At 39.0% G+C, this 23812-nt stretch overlaps 1 protein-coding gene across 1 annotated transcript in view; it reads right to left on the bottom strand.

Moving 5' to 3' along the window:
- LOC111562870 (neuropilin-1a-like) overlaps positions 1 to 23812 on the bottom strand; it is a 110666-nt gene that overhangs the window by 66676 nt on the left and 20178 nt on the right. Inside the window, exons 3-4 of the mRNA XM_023261647.3 lie at positions 12850 to 13031; positions 618 to 845 (exon numbers count right to left, since the gene is read on the bottom strand). Of these exons, the coding sequence (XP_023117415.2) occupies positions 618 to 845; positions 12850 to 13031 (410 nt within the window). The remainder of the gene's footprint in view (positions 1 to 617; positions 846 to 12849; positions 13032 to 23812) is intronic.

Here is a 23812-nt window from a genome sequence, read left to right on the forward strand (position 1 = left end):
TTTTGAACATTCTGATGTATTTTTCTGCATTAATCATACATCTTTCAAATAATGGCAAATATCTTTAAAATATTCATATTTTTTGCTGATGAACATTTTAAAAGGAAAAAATTCCATTTATAAACACACAGACTTTCAATGTGGATATTATTTACAGTTTTGTCCTGATATTTCTTTATAGTCAAGATGTAAATTAATATTTTTTCTGTAACTTCACTAGTTATTATCTGTTATTTAACAAAACAGGGAAAATCCGTAAAATAACAGTAAATTGTTCCACTTAAAAACCATTAAAAACAGACATTTCTCTTTAAAGTACAAATTTTCATTGCTTTACTTTCTGTTTACTGCACATGTGATGCTCGGATGCTTGTGAATTTATTTCCTAGCAGCATAATCATTTATTTAGCTGCGTAAATCATGTACAGTGAATTTAAATAGTTTGCGAGGGTGACGTTGAGAAAATGTTTTCATTCAGGCAGACACAGATTTCACAAACGAGACGCTGTAGCTGCTGCTTTTGGTTTCTGACATTTCTACCTCAGTCGGAGCTCAAGCCTCTTTCTTGGTGCAGTTCTCTCTCATTTACCAGCTGGAAGTCCAACCCTCGTGCTCACCTGCAGGGAATCCGTCCCAGATCTCCAGCCAGTCGTATCGGCAGAGGGCCCCCGGCGGCGGCGTGGTGTCGGGTTCCATGTCGAAGCTGTCGAACTCCACCACGATCTCCGACATCTTGGGGGCGAAGATCATGAAGGTGCAGTCCAGGTTGTTGGGGTACTTCTCTGGGAAGCCCGGCGTCTTGATGACTCCTCTGGGGAGTGTGAAGTTCCTGGAACATTCTGGACCTGCGAGGGGGGAAGGCGACACACATGAGTTTCTGAAACGTCAGGAGGTGTTTGGATAGAGTGAGTAATTCTCGCCTGGACAGAGGTGTGAACCCTGAGGGGGGTCGGAAAGTGTTGTCACATCCACGTCGGTTCGAATGGGAGCTGAAATAAGTTCTGGTCTTGTAATAAAATGCCTTTGTGTGTGTTCTGTGAAGGAATAATTACCCTTTCTAGGCTCATAATGGCCTTTGGGCATGCAGACGCTGCAGGAGATTAGATATTGTCTGTTCTGACGTGAGTAAGCAGACGAGTAGCCTCCATATTTATTGGTCTGTAGTCTAAATTTGACTCTTTCCCAACTAGAATATATACCTGAAGATCAGAGAGACTCCTCAGAACTGATGCTGGCAATGCTTGCATTTACTGCTGCACTGTTAGCGTCACTTCTCCTTTCTGTTTACTGCACGTGTGACGCTCAGAAAATCAAGGTGTTTTTTTTTTTAGCACATTTTGATGTATTTTTATGCATAAATCTTGTACAGTGAATTTAATATGATCTTTAATTTACAAAACTGTGAACTAACCATTGTGTAAAATAATAGTCACCATTTTTCAATCCTTCATATACATTTTTCTTTCAAATTAAGGCAAATATCTTTAAAATATTAGTATTTTTTGCTGATGAATGTTTCAAAACTATGCAGACGAGTTGTCTCCATGTTGGTCTGTAATCTAATCTGACCTTCTCCCAACTCCAATATGTACCTGAAGATCAGAGAGAATCCTCAGAACTGATGCTGCCATTGCTTGCATTTACTGCTGCTCTGTCAGTGTCACTCCTCCTGATATCAGTAAACATTACTCACAGCCTAAGTCATCTAAGTCATCCTCCTCATCCTCTCTCGACATCGCTGAAATTCCACATCATGTTCAAAGGTGCAACTTTAAAGCACCGAATATCTTTTTATCGGCTTTAAACTGTGCTGCCAGATTGTCATTTCGAGCAACTTTACTTTGGGTTGCTGCTGCTGTTTACCGCATCCTCTGAAGTTTATATTTCTGACCTTTTCTGTCGGCCGCGGCTGAAAAGGATGCAGACATTTTGGAAATGCGCACATAAACCAAACACCATCAGCGTCTGACCTTTCTGAGCATCTGGAGCTTTGGCAGCTTTAACCATTTTTACAGCTCTGACCTCTTAACACTGTCTTTCTAAAGTCTTTAGGGGAGCTTTTCTCAGAAAAATATGGGGAAAATCTGGGAAAATGTTGCACTTTCAAACAAGAATTTCCCACTTTTTTAAAAATTGTTTATTAACCGCTTGACATCACGGCTTCTCATCTGCATCAATTGAAACGATTTCTAATAATCATGCAACCCACTCGGAGGCAGAATGTTTGTTTGTTTGGACAGAATTCATGTGATTTCCTCCTAATCAGTCGGCTCGGCTGTGACTGGTCTCCTCCCAGCTCGGAGCCGTCTGTGTTGTGACTGGGATGGAGGGTTTGACTGGTATTTATTGACGACCTACAGGCAGCAACATACAGACCCTCAGAGACACAGCGGGATTCAATCATTAGACACATCCCAACACTCACATGCAAACCTATAAAAACGTCCGACCACAACCTCATAATCGCTTTTCCTGCAGTACAGAGAACACGTGCTTTAAAGACATGTTCAGTGTTTTTATGAGTGTATTTTTTAAACCATATGTGTTGCCTTTACTGGAAAGAAAGAAATCTTTAAAAAAAAATGCAAAAACTGTAAAAATAACATCAAATATCTCTAATTAGATGATTAAAATATAGTAAGATAGTGAACTTTATAGTCAAACCTTGTGAAAGAATTACTATTTGTAAAAATGGCAGACTTTCGATTGTCACATTATTTAATTTACTTTTAAAAAATATGTAAATTAATACTACATTTTACAACATATTATTTGTAATTAAACAAAAATAGACGTTTAAAAAATTCAGTCTTTAATATACATGCATTTTCTTTCAAATATAAGCATCCATCTGTAAAATAACAATATTTTTGCTTATTCAAATGCAGTGAAAATATTGTAATTTAACAGTCAAGCATTATAAAGGAACAAATTATTTATTTGTAAAAATACAGGAAAAAATACAGATTTTGGATTTGGGCATTATTTACATTATTATTATTATTTTTAATTGTATGTTAAAAATATAAAATGTAACTAATGTCCACATAAAAACTCTGTTTTGTTTTTTCTAAATTAAAGTAATTCATCCTTTCATAATGTTTGACAATATTTTTAATGGAATTTAATTAACAAAAATCTTATTTTACAGATGCTTGCTTATATTTGAAAGAAATTTTATGGAAATTAAAGACAGAAATTACTGTTATTATAATTTTTTTAAAGAGATTCTCTGTTCTGTTAAATTACAGCTAATATCTAGTAAAAATAGGGGAAAAAAGTATTACTTTACATGTTAAAAAATCTAAAATGTAAATAACGACCACATAAAGTCTGCATTTTTTGAATTTAATAATTCATTCTTTTATAATGTTTGACTGTTAACTAACAATATTTTCACTGGATATAAATTAACAAAAACATTATCATTTTAGAGATGTTTTCTTATATTTGAAAGAAAATTCATGCATATTATTTATTTTTAAAGATTTATATTTATGACTATTATTATTTTATTTAATTTTTTTTACATTTTCAATTTAATTAAATTTTTATTAAATTTTTATTTCATAATTTCTTCTTCATCTTCTTCTTTCGATAGTTGTTTTATAATTTTCTTTCCTTATTCCTAGTGTGGCATCAACAGCCAAAACCAAACTCCTTGTGTATTGTGTACGTACTCGGCCATTAAAGCTGATTCTGACAGCTTTTGCTCAACAAAAAGAAAAGAAAAATAAATAAATAAATAAATAAATAAAGCTGATTCTGACTAAATAGTTTGCGAGTTTAAATTGCAATTAAAACCAAGTTTTCATTCAGGAAAACAGATTTCACAGATTTTCCCCCGTAGCTGCTTTGTTCCTCTACAGCTGCACATGATGATATTTTGCCTTAAATTATTGTAAGAAGGTTTCTGGAAATGTGATCCTCCTCTGCAAGACAACAGAGCCCACAGTCTGACCTACTAGAGCTGCGTAAAAGCCTCACAAACATCACATGCTCTGCTCCATCTCTGGATTTTATAATGAAACCTTTCAAAAGTCAATTCGAAATAACAACACGTGACAGAAGCACAAGCAGAGGGTGGTTTCTGTAATGCTGCTGCCGTTTTTTTACGTCTGTCCACGGTGTTTGTGAAATTTCTGAGCGTCGTCTCGCATCAGTCAAACCCCGGCCGGCGCTTCACGCCTTCGCTTGTCGTAAAAGTGACGCGAGCGACGTTACAAGACGGTGAGTGATGTGTGGCGGCGCGAGACGTCCACCAGGGTCAAGCGTCCCTCGAAGGCAGCAGCAGAGAGCGTGTCTGACCGAGTGTTTCGGGGGGGAAGGAGGTTTCTGGTGTCGCCGGGCCAGATGTGACCTGCATGCCGGTAAACACGAATCCACACACAAATAGAAACACAGAGGCACACACACTGGAGCAGACCCCTCGCTGTTGACACAGGTGGTGTCATTAAAAGGGCGACATGATAAATGATGAGGAAGGACGGGCGGCAGGGGATGAGGCTTCGATCCGGCTCAGCTGGCACACTCTGGAGTGCAGATGGGTTGCTTGAATCTGGGTTGACAAATCTGTGATGCTGGATGTGTGTCGAGGCTAGAAATTAATGCGATTTCACGGCATAGAAAGCTCAGGATACGAAAACTAATAATGCTTTTTGTTAGGGTTTTGTTTGTTTGAAGCCCCTGAACCCCAAATCCACCAGCAGGTCAAAATGACACAATGTGTTTTTAAAAATTTGAAGAAATGACACCATTTTAGGGCTGCACAGTGGCTTGGTGGTTAGCACTTCCACCTAGCAGCTAGAAGATCCCCGGTTCACGTCCCAGGATGTTTCTGCATGGAGTCTGCATGTTCTCCCTGCACATACATGGGCTGTCTGAAGCTACTCCAGCTTCCTGACACAGTCCAAAAACATGCTGAGGTTAATTGATAACTCTACATTGTCTGTAGGTGTGAATGTGAGTGTGCTTGTCTCTATATGTAACCCTGTGATTGACCAGGTGTCCCCTGCCTTCACCCTAAGTCAGCTGGGATAGACTCGAGCCCCACCGTGACCCTAATGAGGACTAAACGGTGTATAGATAATAGATGGATGGACATCATTTATCAGAACCAGAAACTCTAAGACAGAAAGAATTGTGACATTGTCTACTTTTTGAATCAACCATTTATTACTTTTGGTTTCAGGAGGAAACAACCGAAACTTCCACTGTGAACTCATTCCTACCCTCCTTACTGCCATTTTGTACTCTGTAATTCATCGACCTCATTGCCAATTTGCACTTTGTATACAATGTTTGCACTAGTATATAACTACGTTTGTGTTTTCTTTTCATTCCTTTTTATTCTTATCTTACTTGCTCAAAAGTTTGGAGTCATCCAGGCAATTTCATGTTTTCCATGAAAACTCACACTTTTATTCATGTGCTAACATAATTGCACAAGGGTTTTCTAATCATCAATGAGCCTTTCAACACCATTAGCTAACACAATGTAGCATTAGAACACAGGAGTGATGATTGCTGGAAATGTTCCTCTGTACCCCTATGGAGATATTCCATTAAAAATCAGCTGTTTCAAGCTAGAATAGTCATTTACCACATTAATAATGTCTACACTGTATTTCTGATTCATTTATTGTTATCTTCATTGAAAAAAAAAACTGCTTTTCTTTCAAAAGTAAGCACCTTTCTAAGTGACCCCAAAATTTTGAACAGTAGTGTCTATATTTATATTTATATTTATATAGGTTCCACCAAACCAAACTTTTTTGTACCGAAGTTGCTGACTGACATTATATTGCACAGAGTTCAGTGTCTTTATCCACAGGAATTATTCATTTTCACTCCGTAAGTTTTCCTTTTCTTCTCTGTAATTCGTACACTTTGCAAAGTCGGGCTGCATTGGACCTTCTGTTGGCCTGGTTTTGGCCCCTGGGCCATATGTTTGACAGCCCTGGCCTATATCATGTAGAGCAACCGTTTTTTCCCCAATATTGAAAAAAATGTTGCAAGCTAATTCCAGATTTTTTTCCATTTTTGTAATGGAAACTTTGGTCTTTACATTTTTTTTTCTGATTTATGACCTTATAGGTGCATTAACTGCTGTCTCCATAGAGGTGCAGGACTTTATACTGCACAGGAGCTAAAAAACGCCCAGATTAAAGCAAAAAATAGCATAAACTAAACGGCATTCAGAGTCCACATACCTCCACCAAAGCTTCTGTTTCTTTCAAATGTGCAAAAGTGTTACAAAATTCAATCAACTTTACATAAACTTTAAGATAAAACATTTAATTTGTTTGACTCGATGTGACTCTAGTGCATCATTTGAAGTTTAAATGTCTCACAAAACAAAACAAAAAAAAGCTCCTAAAAAAGATCAAATGAGCCAGAAATATCTTTGTATATGTGAGTGTGTTTGTGTATTTGTTCTAGGAGGTTGCATACACGGTGCGCTGAAGCATGTCTGTGTTATTGTGTTACGTTTCCAGCACGCTGCCTCTTATCTCCCATCAGCCCGTCCTCCGCCCATTCATCGTTTTATCAGCGACCCTTCAATCAGCTGCAGCTTCAAGAAAATAAAAATAAAAAACTGAACCGCTGAGACAGACATGTGCTTCTGGTTTCTAAACCTGCAATAAAACAAGAGCCAAATATAGCTGCAGGACGACGGCGAGGCCTCGTTTATGAATGAAATGTGCCGTGTGGTCAGCAGAGGGTGGAGTTACGGTTAAAAGAGACGGATGCAGCGCCGCAATCATTAGTCCTGAGATTTAGCCACCGCTGCCAAGTGGCATCTTTAAAGCCAAACATGTCATCTGAATGCTTTTTGTGGGACTGTTTGGGGGTTTTCTTGTCTGTAATGACAGACGGGGAGGAGGAGGAGGAGGAGGAGGAGGATGGAGATGAGGGATGAAGCCACAGACAAGAATATAGAAAAGGTAAGTAGACACACATGTGACATCAAGCACTCAAAAGAGGAAAAACTACGATCTGACTCTGCTGTAATCTACCACTAATGTCACTTTTATTAATAGCGACTGCATCCAAGGTGGTCGTAGTCACAAGAAACCGGCACTGACTGAAGGAAGCTGCAGTTTCCTGTGTGAAAGTCTCACTGCGAGCCCAACTGTCCACGACTTCCTCACAGAGAGGTTTAGCACAACAGCATCGCACTGCTGCTGCCTTCAGAAAAGTAGTCTTTACTGACACAACTGAGATGATTTTTGTGTAAGAAAACACAAACATGCGTCATTTCTGGGTGTTTGAACACACAAATGTTGCAGTTTTTACTGAGGATTATATCAATAACTGGTTTCCTGAATATAACATGAAAAATCCTGGCTTCATATTGTGCAAACTTAGATGAAGATTTCCTATTTTAGCAAGAAGTGCACATTCACCCGTAAACAAAACCAAAAAACTATTTTTGATCATGTACTTATTTAGCATAATACATAATAATAGACACATTGCATGTGTCTAATTTCTTTTCGATTTTACAAATAATACAGAGTTATATTTTACTGAACTAAATTAATTTTATATATATTTTCAGTATTATTATTTCAGTATTATTTTACTTTTTTTAAACTATTTTTTCTGTATTTATATTGTAGAGAAAAATATTGATTAAGTAAGAAAAATAAGCAGTAAATTCATATATCTAATGTAAAATAACACATTTTTTAAACTGTGAATAATTAAATCTTACAAATAATTTAAAATAAAGAAAACTGTATGTTTTTTTCATTTAACAAAAATAGTTAAAATACATTTGCAAAATTTATGAAAATTTTTTGGATGTGTATTTGATGGATGAAACTGTTAAATTCAACTTTAATACTGTAAATATATTTCTAAAATGATATTAGTAAAAGATAACAGAAAAAGAATAACCAGATCTGTATTAAAGAATTATATTTAATTACAAAAAAGGTGAATAAATATGTTTATTTCAGTGTATAATATCTATAAGCGCTGATAAATTGTGACTGTAGCGCAAGAATACTCTGTCCAACCTGAGATATGTCTGTCACAGTTTTTCTCAGAGATAAATCCATTAATTCTAACGATCAACTTTATAAACTTTAATGTTAAACTGACAAACACATTACAAAAAATTACGCATAAAAGCTAATTCTACATTTGAAATTATGTAAAATTAACAGTAGACTCAGGCTCAGGCAATTTGAAACCAAATATGACAGTATCTTCAATTTTTGGGGGGATTTCCATTAAGTAGTAAGATCCTTACATAAAATTACATGATAAAACTAGACAAATAATGGCATTTTTCTGAAATATTATGCCTGATTATTTGCATTTACAGCATTATTTGACTATATTTATAGGAAAGTTTATTGTTTTAGTACATGTAAATATCCTTCATTATACAATAAAAAGCAAAAAAAAGAGGTTATTTTCAGGTATTTAACTGTAATTTTCCGGTACAGCAGCTGTTTTTTTAAACAAAGAGTTTGTAGCAACACATAATAAATTTAAATCTGCAGCAGTGACTTAACACACTTAATTATACATATTTGGATCAATTTGAATGTCTATCTTTCTTTTAAAATCTTGCATTGCTGTTACTTTGCAGTTGTATTATGTATTAAGTGTTTGCTATTTGTGAACAATCAGCATATATATATATATATATATATATATATATATATATATATATATATATATATATATATATATAAAAGGTCTAATATCTAAAATTGAGTTGTTTTTGTCGAATTGTGTCGGTCTGAGACTTCAGGGTTGACTGACATTCACTATTAGAGGCATAAAAACAGAAAGACATGAGATTAAAGGACAAAAACAAAAAGAAATCGACACAAAGGAAGCAGTTTTGTGCAGAGACTAAAGCCTGTTTGTAACCAGAGCGGCGGCTCCATTTAGTTTCAATGCGCTGCTCTGACTGTGATGGATTTTAAATGTGGCGAAAAGCAAAGCGGCAGCATGGCAGGGAGATTACCTGAGTGAGTACAAGTGCTGTTTTTAACTTGTTAGGAGGTGGAGGACCCATATTGAGGCCAACGCACACATTCGCACAGACTCTGTCCTAGTTTCAGCCTCTCGTCTCTGCCAGAGCATCCATCTCATCTGCAGGTCACCCCTGTTGCCTCCAAGGACAAACAGCCCATTAGCTAAATGAGCCTGGGGTCTGTTACACCTGTCTGCTGCACACACACACACACACGCACACGCACACCCACACGCACACACACACACACACACACACACACACACACACACACACACACACCCCAAGGAAGCCACACAAAGAAACACTGACAGAAACACTAAAGCACATTAAAAAAGCAAAGCACGTCCATATACAGTGAATTCAAAAAGGTCGATCAGCACAAACACACAAGTGAATTCCCAGCTGGTTGTGGAGCCGCAGCCGGATGCACTCGACAACAACAACAACAGGAAAATCGTCGCTCTGTATCTCTGACAATCACAAGGTGGGACTAGAGGCTCTCAGACCCGACGTCTTTGCTTCATTCCTGCCGGAAAGATTCAAGCCAGCTCAGATTTGCTCATTTAGAAAGTGGTGAGACAAAAAGTTTCCACAAGCAGCAGAGAGTCAGTAGCTGCTCTGGATCACACAGACCAAAATGAAATATACGGTTCAAAGGTAATTTTTGACCAAAAAGTCAATTCAGGCTAAATAACATATTAGAACGGGGGTAGTTCTATGAAAAACCTGTCAATGAAGATCAAAAACACATTTTTAAACCATTTTTTTCAGTGTTTGAAGTTCAAACAGTGAAAAGCCTTCAAAATCATATAAGGAACTAGTTGTTTAAAGGACTTCTAACATAATTTTGTGTTTACATGTTGCTTTACTGATAATTTGAGGTTATTAGTTCAGAATTTAACCACAACTAAGAGACATGAGCACATCCCTCCAATTTCAGATCGTTTACACTGACTTTCAGTATGTTTTAGGATAGATCTTGAGATCATATAAGTAACTAGTTGCTTCGTGCAAATTCTCACATATTTTTCTGTTGAGGTTATTAGTCCAGAATTTGACCAGAACTATGAAACATGAGCACATCACTCCTATTTTAGCCTGTTTACATTAGTTTCCTGTATGCTTTAGCATAGATTTTAAAATCATGAAAGGATCGCGCTGTTTAAAGGATTTTTTCACGTAAATTCTCAGTAATTTGTCTTTACTTTTACTGGTAATTTGAGGCTATTTATCAAGAATTTAACCAAAATCAAGAGACATAAACACCTCACTCCTGTATCAGCCTCTTTACACTGACTTCCAGTATGTTTGAGGATAGATTTTAAGATTATATAAGGAACTAGTTGTTAAAACGGCTTATTCATGCAAATCCTCACATATTTTTCTGTTTACATGTTGCTTTACTGATAATTTTCAGGTTATTAGTCAAGAATTAAACCAAAACCAAGATATGCAATCACATTGCTCTTACTTTAGCCTCTTTATATTGATGTTTTGTATGCTTTGAGGTAGATTTTAAGATTTTCTAGCACTTTAAAGATCCTTTATAACCTCTCTTAAAACTAGTATTTTCAGGTTTACCTTTAGCTTTACTGATAATTTTGAGGTTAGTAGTCCAGAATGAAGAGATCCAATCACTTTGTTCCTATTTTAGCATCTTTATATTGGCTTCTGGTATGTTTTAGGATAGATTTAAAAATACTGAAATCATATGAGGCAGTAGTTGTTTAAAAGGTTTGTCCACGCAAATTCTGAGCTACCGTCTTTCAGCCTGACTGATAAATTTGGGTTATCAGTCCAAAATTTAACCAGAACTATGAGGCACAATCACATCACTCCTTTTTCAGTCTCTTTAAACCGACTTCTAGTATATTTTAGGATATTCCTGAACGTTTTACTGATTACTTACAAAGCCCTATATGAACTCTATTTAAGCTAAATCTCTGACCTTTTAGCAGCAGTTATACACTTTGGAATCCAAAATTTGAGATCTCTTCCATACTTTATCGCAAAGTTTTTTCTGATCTTACATGAATTTGAACTGCCTTTGTACTGTCATATACTTCTTTCAGTAACACATTCACCTTTTCTAATCATGTTGTGTTTTCTTTGCCTTTTAAAACCTAATGGTTTTACAATTTATGTTCTGTTTTGCTGCCTCATGAGGCCCCTTAATAACTTGGATTTTGAAAGATGCTCTATAACTCCTATTAATATCATTTTATCCATTTTATTCCACCAGCCTCTTGCTAACTTCCAAATTCACCATCACAGGTGTCGATTTCAGCTACAAATGATCCAAACTTCTACTTTTTCTTTAAGTAAATGGGAAGGTGACCCCATAACTCCCCAGACGTCTCTGAATCCCAATCTTATCATTTCTACTCGAGATCAAAGCCGAAATGTAAATCATCAGAATCTTTGTGGAAGCTACATCTTTAAAAAAAAAAAAAAGAAAAAACCTTAATGAAAAATGTTCAGGAGGACGAGCGTCCCTTCGATACTTTGCTGACCTACTTTTAAAAGATTTATTACACTGACTTTCTAATAACATCCTGTCATTCATCAGTCACGGCTACACTTTGCACCCTGAAATTAAAGTTGATACGAGGAGATCTTTTCTTATTTTTTTTAAAGTTTTGATATCAGAAGTTGAGCTTTACTTTGTAGATGAGAGAAGAGACGAGCGAGGAGAAGCTTCAGCTGGGCCTCTAACCTCGCTCCTAGCGCCGCCGTGCTTCTCGTTTAAGCATAAAAGAGCACTTGCCGATCCGTTTTTCAAAGTACAATACAGCACTTTCTAACATGAGGCCACCTGGGGATAGTTATTTCTGGATCCTGTGATTCTGTGAATGGTTATTGCTCTCTGGGGTGCAAATGCATGTTCCCCTTTTTTTTTGTTCATCTGATTTATCTCCAGTCCCCATTGGTGGAAAATTGAAGTGGCCACAGGAGACTCTCTGCTTTGGCGGCTACTCCAGTGGACCCAGGAGGGGAAGAAAGCAAATACAAATGTAGGACACGGTAGCAAGGTTCCTTCCTCGTCGGCCAGTGTTTATGTAGGTCCGTCCTGCTAGCATCCTGCCCCAGCTGGGACTCGCCGTTCCTCCGACGAATCCTGGGACCTTCGCGTTTATTTGGCCCCAAGTTTAGAAGGTCAGTGTACCAGAGGCTCAACCGCGGATGTCAAACACACACACAGGGGGATATTTATAAACCCTAAGTTCTCAGAAAAGGTTGCGACACGGTGCAACTTCCAGGGTTTATCACAACAGAGATGCTGCTCATGTGCAGTTTAAACAGCAATTTCGATTTATTACAAGCGTGTTTTGGGGAAAGTTCATTTCTTGTTGCCTAGACTACTGTAATTCCCTGCATGTTGGTATTAGGTAATCTCCCCTTCAGCATTTAGCTTTTTCACACCACCACATAGAAACCGAGCTACTCTTGTGCTTCAAATGTGACGTGAAAATGATCTGTCTCTATGCTACGCCTTTAAAAACCTAAACTCTCCTCCAGGTCTCCAGTGTTTTCTCTATTGAAGCAGCACAAACAGGAATTTAAAGCACAGATATGAAGAAATGTGTTTAATTTCTTTCTGCTGCTGTCCTTGTGCAGCCTGCCTTTCTCATAAAATATGCAAAATGATTAAAAAAACAGATAATGTTTCATTGTATGTAGCAGGGTAATGCATGTCATCGATCCTAAAGCGACTCTCTGGAAACCTGGCTGAAGTACAAATGAAGTTAAATTGGCTGTTTTCCATGAGGTGATTCATCAGCGGAGTGTATAAAAAACAGAACAAACTTCAGCACTTCAGTTTGAATCCACATATCAACACGAACCTGTCTTGAAGACCTCGTAGCGGACGGAGAATCCGGCTCCGTGGGTCTCGTAGTCGGACACGAACTTGATGAGCAGCTGGCTGCCGCTGGAGATGATCGGAGACGGTGCGATTTTGCCGCAAAACTTCCCCAACATGGGCGAAGACTCGTCGCCGCCGTTGTAAACCTCCACGTAGTCGTACCTGCAGGAGAAAAGAGAGGAGATGTGAGTTTGTGTTGCTGCAAAACACTTGGATGCAGATGTGCTGATGTTTAGATCACAATTGGTTGAATTTTGCCATTTGTTTTTCTGTCCTCTTCTCAGGCTTTTCAATAATCTGTCTCGATTAGTGGCTATTTAAAGATTCATTGCACTGATTTTACATGCAGCTCCAAATGTTTAACACAAAGCTGCTGCTACAAACTACAGGAACTTTGATGAAAGATGCTACCAAGGTGCATTGTGGGAAGGGTAACTCGGCTATTGCTTCTTTTTAAAACCATCTTTTGCAACTTTACGGAGCACAATGTGAAAAGAGACATTAATAGAAGTTGCTCTAATGTACGACCATGTCCTGAGGAATGTGGAGTGTGGCAGAGACAGATTTTTAAATAGCTTTTAGACACACCCACACTGTAAAACCACAACAAAAGGACATCATATTCGTCACTCTTAAGCATGTTTTTCTGACGCCGGGAGCTCCTGGATTTCGACTGAACCGAGGCGTTTCCCTAAATACCAATCTGGTCAGCTGACCGGCTTTGTTTGAAATGTTTAGTCTTCTCGTCCTTTAAGCTGATGCTGCTTCTGGAACAAAATCATAACAGCTGTCGGAGAAAATTCCCAGATACGATGACAGTAAAATGAATTATTCAGCTGCAGGTGAAAAGGGGAATACATCTCAAAGACAAGCCAACGAGATCGGATTTGACTCTAGATCATCTGTGAAGTCTCACAAACTTCCTCTTCGAGTATAATGTCTAACCTCATGTTTTGTTCTGTATTTTCACTGGAGTGCACCTAAAGCAAAAAATAAAAAACAACATTGTGTGCATGTTGTCGCTGCTCACGGTGATAAGAAAATATCAGCTCTTTTGTCAAGTGCAAATGAAAAGAAAATCAGATTGAGCAAACTGCAGTTGCGAACCGAGTCAGAGAGTCTATAAGATTGGAAGCGAGGCTCTCTGGAGAGGGAGGCGGCGATAACAAAAATATGAACACATGGCAGAATGAAGCACCGGGAGGCTGGTGGGATCCCACTGAGCTCACCGAGAGACTTCATCAGTCTCCGCTGTCGGCTCGGACCTCCCACCACCGCTGCAGCGTCGCATCCTTTACCAGCCGACACCCTTCTGTCCACCCACAACAGCTCAAGTGTGTGTGTGTCTGTGTGTGTGCTTTTGTGCGTTTTGTGCACATTGGGTCCGACTTTGCCTCTGCTTTCGTGCCGTCTTCAATGTGTTCGCATGAGCGAATTCTTAAGAGTGTGTTTGTGTCTCTATGAGGAGGTGTTTATGTCTTGATAAACACCTCTTTATGCTCCAGCACAGAGTCTGCAAAACATATATGCAAGGTGGATTCGGGACTAAATAGCTGATTGCAAAGTACAAAAACTCAAAATAAGACTCACCCTCAGTGCAACTTAAATTAGCGTATACCAAATTAAGTTGGCATGACACTGAGTAAAAACAGTGATGCAGTGATATTTGGTTTTTCTACTGTTATATAATGCAATATGACAGAATACAGTACTTTTTCTACAAGATCACTTGATTATCTCTATTTGGAAATCATTAATCGTTAGATTTGTGTTTCATAATCAACCCACAACGTGGAAGGTTTGGGAATGAGGGTATTAAAATATTCCGCCAATTGGAGCAAAAAAGAGAGCACGCTAAAAGAACCACCTTAAATTCAACCTCCGACGCAGAGACAAGGATATAACACCAAAAAGCCTCAACATCAAAAACCCATCCCAACAAAGAACGCAGAAAACATGAACGTAACTGACCTACAATCATTTAATATAGATGTACCCACAAACAAATTGACCTTGCGCTGAGCACGTGTACGTTACGTACGGATACTGAATCGCGTGACCTAAATATGGAGCGGGTGGCGGGAAATGATGGGACTCAGAAACACCCCCAAAATTTAATCAATTGTTCCTTGTATCATTTCTGATGGATAAGTCCCTATAAGTCCGCAGCGGTCGATTTGTAGTAGGATCTCAATCATGTGATTGTCAGCAGGCAGCTGACGTAGCGTTCACTTGTTGTCATAGTTACAGTGACGCTGTGCTGCTATCTCGCAATGATGCAGAAATCTTTAACAAATCCGTGGATCCAGACTATAAGACACATCACTGCCAAAATCTAATCACTTGGTCTTTGAGTCATTTCTGACCTTCCCTGGAAAGTTCATCCAAATCCGTTTTTGACAAATGTTGCTAACAGACAGACAGACAGACGGACAAACATACGCCGATTGTCACATAACTCTGCCGCGTTCGTTAGTGGAGTAATAAAGAGCTGCAATAGATCTTTCTCAGATGGTGCAACACTGACAAAAGCATCCAAAATTTATATTTTTTGCTTTAAAATGCATTTAGATTCACATTCAGAGATTTGTGTGTTGATTCAAACAGTCAAACAAATGATTCATGTCGCCTCGTCCAATGCAAAGCTCTGAAACAGTGCAAGTTTTTGGTTGACATCATTCTTTCTGGAGTTGAAACATTTCCACCCAACTGACGCAGCATTTATTTGTGCAACCGTATCATCCTCAGAGAGGTTTTTCACACCAGTTTCTTGCTAATTTCTAAAACAAAACCTCGGTGTATTAAAGAATTCTTAAATTAGAAAAAAGGCTTCTCCTGCAGATTTGATTTGGAAAATCAAAGCTTCAAGTTTTGTTTTAGTATCAAGCAGCAAAAACCAGTTGTAACGTGATGGGTTTCAGTTAATCCGCCTTAAATCAGTCAAAACGGAACAAAGTATCACCCAGCCCTATACTAGGAAGTCAAAATTAACTTCACATCACTTCTTACTTTCTATTTGGGCGTGTGAACTTTTGTGGCCTTGCAATGCAACTATTTCTGCTGCACAGGTTGCTTAGTATGTGAAAAAAGTTAACTTACACTTGCAAAGACACATTTCCAATGACTCAGATTTGTTTTTTAAGAAGGAATTATTGAAACACATGCATCTTTGACACAAAAAACAACAACAATCATGCATTTTGGTTCTTTAATAGATTTATTATAGGCCTTTTAAAAATATGACAAAATCTGCCATAATACACATCGTTTTGTGGATGTAAACTTTTGTTTTTTCAGGACTAAAGAAGGAAACTTTTAACACAACTTGACATTAATTCCTGAATTGCCAACAGCAGCTTACTTTAATGCTTTAGGAGCTCCAAAATGTAGACAAGACTGCCAGAATATCTTGTGTTTTTTAGATCATAAAGATAGCAGCCGTAATAAACAAGAACTGTGAGTAAATTGTGTGATGCCATTATCCTTCCTACTCTGTCCAGCTACACAAAAAATCTTCAGGTTCAAGGTCCGACCTCTTAAAAGCTTCGGTCTGAGCAAAAGAAAGCGTGACAAAAAAGCACATTTCAACCTTTTATCATGAATGATTCTTGGCAGTGAAAATTACAGGATGGAAGTATTTAAGCAGCCCAACATTTTTTACATCTCCCTGTGTGGATAATTGAGCTGATTTCTGAAGCATCGCTGTGGTCTGGAGGTCTTCGCTGGAAAACTAATCAAGAAAGCAGAGCCACATCTCTTTTGCACTCACTACCTAACTTTCTGCTGGCGGCGTATACCAAGTTGCACATATCAGACGTGTTTGATGCTATCAGGAGAGTTAAGATCACCGTGAAGACTCCTGACAGATAATCTGAGCCGACCATCAGTCCTTTCCCAGCTCCAGATTTCCCCGTTTGGCTGTCGGAGCGGGAAAACCCAGTGGAAATCAAGTGGAAAGCCCAGGATGCCTCAGATATCGGGGTCTGAGAACATGTAGGATGGAAAAATCATTCTTCACAGCAAACGTCACATGATGACGATGATGTTTTCTTCTGCTCCACTTCATCACACGTCACTGTTTGGACATTTGTCTTTTGTTATTGCCTGAAGGCACTTTGTAGCTGTTTCAGTAAGTGCTGCACAAACAAAGCATATTAGACAGAGCTTGTTATATGATATACAAAACCTCTCCCTCATACAGCCAGCTGTGGAAACAATTCGGCCTCGCAAAGAATTCCAGCCGATGCGGGTAAAAACAGATCAACAGTAGCTGCAGAACTGGTCGGTATCATCTGTGGTGATCTGGAGTCAGACAGAAAATCCATACCAGCTTTGGGGTTTCTGTGTTTTCAGGCCGAGTCTGACCTCCGACCGCCCAGACAAGAGGACACAAAGTTTTCCTGAGGAACTTTTAGTTGGGTATCAGATTATTCCTTTAGCGCAGCAGCCTGCTGGTCTCAGGTCAGAATGTGTGGAATCACAGGAATGTATGTGTAATGAGACCCTTCACTTCGAATGCACAGATTCAAAAACAAGCCTCCCGACCTGCAGCCACATAAATAGCCATATTTGCTAGAGCTGAGCTAGAAAAGATAAATACACCTTGAGCATATTCCCACAGAAGCCTTCATCAGGTTTTGACTGAAGCCAGATGGACTGATGAGCTTCCTGATGGCTAACAGCATTAGCATCCAGACAGACGGTTTGTTAAGTTTCAAAGAGTCTCTTTATGAGCATGACATGGGGAATTTGCTTTTCTCTCCCAATCTGTCACAGACATCTGGATTAGAAGGTTCTGAGGTCTATATGTTAATGACGGACAACATGCGGGACAGAAAAAACAAAGCTAGTGTGTAGCATTAAGCTCTGAGGATTTGTCTGGATTAACCAGCAACTAATCTTTTCGATCATAGTGGCGCTTTTTGGGCTTCTGGAAACTGAAGTATTAGCAGTTCAAGGTCTCGAGCAAGTGGACAGAGCCATGAATATAAAGCCTTTTAATGTGTTTTGAAAGATTCCCAAGGAAAAGTATACTTTCTAAATGTGTAAACAGGCTTTTCTTAAAGATTATTTCTTGCCTTTAGGGAGGAATAGCATAAAATGAAGCCCCGATGTTGCTGTTCAAATACTAAATCTGCACATTTAAGGAAGTTGTCAGATTTACTTTCTCCAAACCAGCAATAAGATCCTTCTACATTAATAACCTCAACAATTGAAACTGCAAAATAGAGCTGCAATTATTAATTGATTAATCTATTAGTTTCCAGCTGTTCAATTAATCAGTTTGGGTAATTTCTAAACAACAAATGTCAAAATTCTCTGATTCCAGATTCTAAAATGTGAATATTTTCTTGGTTTCTTTCCTCCTCTATGACAGTAAACTGAAATATATATGGTTTGTGGACAAAACAAGACACTGATCAACATTTTTCATCATTTAATAGATTGATAGAGAATCAGATTAATCAGCAAGAAAAACAATCATTACTTGCAGCACAACTGGAGAAACAATGGACACAAAATTCAAAGTTCATCACCAGAAGCCAAACATTAAGCTCAGTCTTCCTTCTACATCTCATTCATGCTGCAAGTTATTTATGTAACTAACATCAGGATGCTTATTTCTGCAGCGAAACCCTCTGAAAACACAATTATCAAATCAGATTAATAAACAACCTCAACACCGGCACATTCCTCAGCTTTCCATTTCGTGAAGCATACAGCAGCCCTCGGACAGCTCGGGGCATAAACACTGTTTTCCGATGTTTAAATCGAGGTATGTGTGCCGCAGGTGCACAAAATCTGCTCCTCCTCTGACTTTATTTTCCCTCTTTGTCTCTGAGTCTTAGTCTCCATGTGTTCGGCTTTACATGCCCGGTGAGAAATGGACTTAAGTGCTCACTTGTAAAGTCTTAGTGCCGACGGTGATGTTTAGGTGATGGCATTTTTATTCATAGCATCGAACTCCCACCTCTCCTCCCTCCCTCCCCGCCTGCCTGCCATGTCTTACAGAGGCTCATAAAACCAGAGCCATGGGGAGAGAAAGAGGCGTTGCTGCATGCAGATGGCTGCGCTCGCCTCAGTCGGTCGCTGCAGCTCGTCCTGCAGGCAGTCGGTGTTTACGCAGACAGGACGTTTAATGAAGTGGCTCTGTCTCTTCACACTCTAGTTAAGGAGAGTCTTTGAGTCGGCAGCCCTGCAGCTGCCTCCTCTCCATCCCCTCACATCACTCATTAACTACACCGGCCCTCCCAACGCAGCAAACGTCTTGCTCAAGGGCAGAGTAGCCGCCGTTTAAATTAACACCTCACGCTATGAACCACGGCGACGGTAAATGGTGAAAAGAAGTGCAAGGAAAGGTCAGAAAACACTCTTCAAGATGCTCTACAACTCAAACTACTAATAAAACAAATCCCAGATCGACTGATTTATTCAGCAAGGGCCGATAATTATGGCCGTTTTCCTCAGAAAAATCAGACAACCGGATGAATGATGATGTTTTACCCAACTATGTAATTTTCACTGTGGAAATGTGGCCCCAAAAATCCGTTATGTTCTGCTACTTTTACAATATTCCAGTTTGATTTACTTGTGAGAATCTCTCTGAAGGCCGTCCTCTTGCTGCTCTGATGTCGTAATCCAGACGATAGAAGCTGCGGGTTTTTAGCAGAAAAAGGTCAGAAATGCTCGTATTTCTTTCCCCTGGGTTTTGCTTCTCAGGCTGTTTGCTCTAAAGCATGTGATTGGTGGAGGCTGTTGTGGCCAGGAAGCTCTCCAGACACGACGCAGGGCAGATTAAACTAAAGCTTCTTTGTTGGTGCGATTTCCGCCTGTTATTCTAGTAATTTCATTTACAAACTGCATAGTTACTCTGCCAAGGAACGCGGCGGAGTTATGTGACAATCAGCGTATGTTGGTCCGTCTGTTTTTCTTTCTGTGTGCAACATTACTCAAAAACGGAATAACGTATTTGGATGAAATTTTCAGGGAAGGTCAGAAATGACACAAGGGCCACCTCCTTAGATTTTGGCAGTGATGTGGCTTATAGTCTGGATCCACAGATTTGTTAAAGATTTCTGTATTGTTGCGAAATAGCAGCACGGCTTCACTGTAACTATGACAACAAGTGAACACTACGTCAGCTGCTTGCTGATGATCACATGATTGCAATCCTACCATGAATCGATGGCTGCGGACTTATCGAGAATTATCCGTTGGAAATCAAATAACGCCTGAGCAGCCTTGGCAGAGTACTGCGCTCTCTCAGTGCTTTTCTTGTTTTTTCTATTTTTCCAGCACTGATTAAAAAATTAAACATTAAAAGGTAGCGATCTTGATGCAAGAAGTGATTCTCTTTTTAAAAGATGCAAATGTGACACCAAATATATTGTTTAGTATAAATTTGGTGCTCATTTTTAGGAGCAAACAGTGACAACATAAATAAGACTGGAGTTAAGACAGATTTTCCAACAGTGGTCTGAAACTTTTTTATAGAAATAGAACAATAATCGCATTTCTAATTATCTATTTTTTGCTGGATATGAACACTTTTTTAGCTAAAGTGTGTGAGAAGTCCTTAAAGTTCTCAGAGTAATGGAAAGTTTAGTCATCTTTGGTTGTCGTCAAATTCTGAAAAATGTGCGATCAAGTCAAAAACTTGTGAAAAATAAAGCGACTGGAACCAGAGTTGCATACTTTCAGTTTTCCACTGCTTCTGCAGCCAAAACTCTGCTCCTGACTTTGACTCTTAAAGCAGTAAAGCTTTATTTAAAACTACGAGAAGCGGATGGCTAGAATTAGCACAATTTCCAACAGCAAAGAAAAAAAAATCGCACCTACGCAATTTCACAGATTAAAAATAAATCCAATTCGCTGCAGCAACAGAAGAAAATGTAGTTATTAAGACGTGACAGATACAGTCAGTGCAAAGCAAACTGACTACAGCAGAGACCGCTCAGCGCTGACCATTATGCCAAATTTAAAACAAATGAGCATGTGGCAGATTACCACTTTAAATAAATAAGCTCCAGACAGAGAAAGGGGAATTTTTCACACGGCCCTAAATTCCATCCCACCTCTTTCCCGAAGCTACTGGAATCCTGAGCCATAAGCAGACACCCTCCACTCGTACATTGCAGCTCATTAACATGCTCGCCGTGTTGTGCTGCGTTGTGTTGCGATACCTCCTGCCTCAAACGTCTTAATGCAACATCTGGAAGGTATCACCGGAGCATTTACGGGACGAACTCAGAGCTGTTGTTACTGTTGTTCGCCTCCTGCAAAGCAAAGCGAAGCAGGGAGTGACTCAGTGTTTCTGCAGAGCGCCGTCACGCCCCTCCTTCCCCTCCGACGTTCATTTATTCCATCCACCTCTCTTTCCCTTCGTCTGGATCTGTGTGTGCAGACGCCGTCTTCCTCTCCAGACGTTTAACGCTTCTTCCAGGAGCTTCTCTACATGCAGCCCAAACCAGATCTTCACGTGTTAAAGTTTGATCAACTGCTGTAATAAACTTCTTGGCATGCCCACTTTTCTCCAACCGGCCTCATCTACTTCTGTCTCCTTCAGTGGTTTCCTTCATTAGCCAGAATGGCCTTTAACAACCTCAGCAAAAAGACGTGAACTTGTTGCACTCGGCGGCAGACAGAGAGCGGATTTGTAGCAGTGTGTTGTGTCCAGCCACGTTTCCCCAAACTCAGCACATAGTTGTGACGCATCATTGTCCCTTATGGTGCAAAAATAACTTCACCAAAACAGCAAAAGGACTTTTTCTTCAATAGCTGAGCCAGAAATTTGCTGCTGATGCTTTAAATAACTAAAACACTGTCTGCTGTCGAACTGTATTCTTTGGACGTTTGCCTGAATACAACATAGATTCACCTTTTCACTGGAAACAGGAAGCCAGATAAAATATAAACTGCAGACACCAGTGTAAGGGTGAGCTTACTTCCTGTTTTCATGAGTTATTTCTACCTGTCTGAGTGCTAACCCCAGACACGATGGAGCACACGTAGTTTGTAAGAGGCATAGTGCTTTTTATATCTGCTTTCTGTATCAGTTTACTACAGTTACCTCTCACAAAGCAGCTTAGATGTTCAAAAACAAGCCATATTTCTATACAATTATCAAAAAATGAATGTAATTGGAAGCAAACTTTAGAAATATCGCAAAAAAATGTAAAAAGAAAAAGTGAATTTGGCTTGTTTTTACATGAACTGCTTTAGAGTGCGAAATGAGGTTGCAAAATGTTGCCAGGAGAAGCCGGAAACAAAAGCAGCTGTTACCGAGATACTAAAAAAAACACTAAGAAGAAGAAGAAATTAACAAAACTTTGGAGAAAAATGGAGGAGTTTCTGGAAACTGCTTTCAATCAGTAAAATTACAATTATTTCACATTAGCAGGTATTGGTTTCATGCTATCCACGGACAAAGACAATGAAAGAAGCAAAAACAGCAGATAAATCATTTAAGTTAAACATTCAGTATTTCACAACTTTTTACAAAAAGGCATTTTAATCTAGTATTATGTCCAAGAACTCCTTTTCATAAAGTTGGAAACCACCTGAAGCAAACATAAAAACTTTTTTGCAAATTCATATTCATATTTCCCTTTTTTTCCCTAATGCAGTACTTTAAAATGTGTATAAAAATATGTCATAGAAACACAGCTACAGTTGCTATCTGAGCTTCATTTGAAACAGAAAGTAGAATATGTGATAAATCTTCTCATGTGAGGCCCAGGTCCTCTCAGGTACATTTAAAACAAGTCTTTTGTTCACATAAACCTGTGGTCTCCATTAAAACACCACAGTCTTGCTAAGTGGTTTTGTCACTTTTGAAAGCCGACTTTACTCTGATTCCCCGGAGACTTAACCTAACCTGAACCCAAACCGCCAGACTACAAGCCTGACCCTCAACTCTAACCAAGTCAACCAATTTAATAGTTTTCCTTATTGGGACCAGCTTTCAGCCCCTAAACGCAAGCCAAGCCTCCACAATGTGACTGTGTGAACAGATTTTCATCCTCCCACACACACACACACACACACACACACACACACACACACACACACACACACACACACACTCACAGGGGATGCTGTAGGCTACAATGTTCAGATTTTGTAATACATGAGTGGCTTCTGTGTTTTGCTGCAGATAAGCTGACCAGTCACGTTCTGAGCTCTGCTGGGAGGCTACAGATGGCACGTGTGTGTGTTGCATCGGAGTCTGCGAGCAGAGAACACTACGATGCCACCTGCCACCGCACACACACACACACACACACACACACACACACACACACACGCTAACACACACACCAGTCCATCCCTGCTTCTCACCTCCCCCGTGTTCACCGAAAAATCTACATCATCTCCTGCTTGCCGTCTCACTCACACACACCCCAGCTCATGTCATTTTCCTGCAAATACTCTCAGTCTGGCCCCTGCTGTCTCATGTACACTCACATATTTGCATGAATGCCAAACTACTCACATGCACAGCAGCCGCATCGATTCAAAATTTCAACTGTCTCATCTATACGTTTCACAATGAAGATCCAGTGAATTTAGTGCAGGTGATGTCTGTTCTCCTTCATCTTTCACCTCTGGATCTAAAAGCCACGTTATCTTTAAATAAACTGACAAAATAAGTCATTTATCAGAGCCACAAAATGTAACAACAGAAAGAATTCTCAGATTTTCAACTCTCCCACAGTCCTTGAACTACTCACCCATTACTCACGTATTATCTAAGCTTAAAAGCGTGATATGCCATCAAAACCACAATACTCTACATGATTCATTTAAAAAAAACTGCCAAAAATCAACAGTTTGCATTACATAGATTCTGTAAGAAAGAAAAAAATCTGTGGACTTTTGCACAATCGAAAAGTCATTAGTGACTCCCCTACAACCAACAGTCACATGACAAAAATTCTTTA

This window comes from Amphiprion ocellaris, chromosome 10 (assembly GCF_022539595.1).
Source record: "Amphiprion ocellaris isolate individual 3 ecotype Okinawa chromosome 10, ASM2253959v1, whole genome shotgun sequence".
Lineage (NCBI taxonomy): Eukaryota > Metazoa > Chordata > Actinopteri > Pomacentridae > Amphiprion > Amphiprion ocellaris.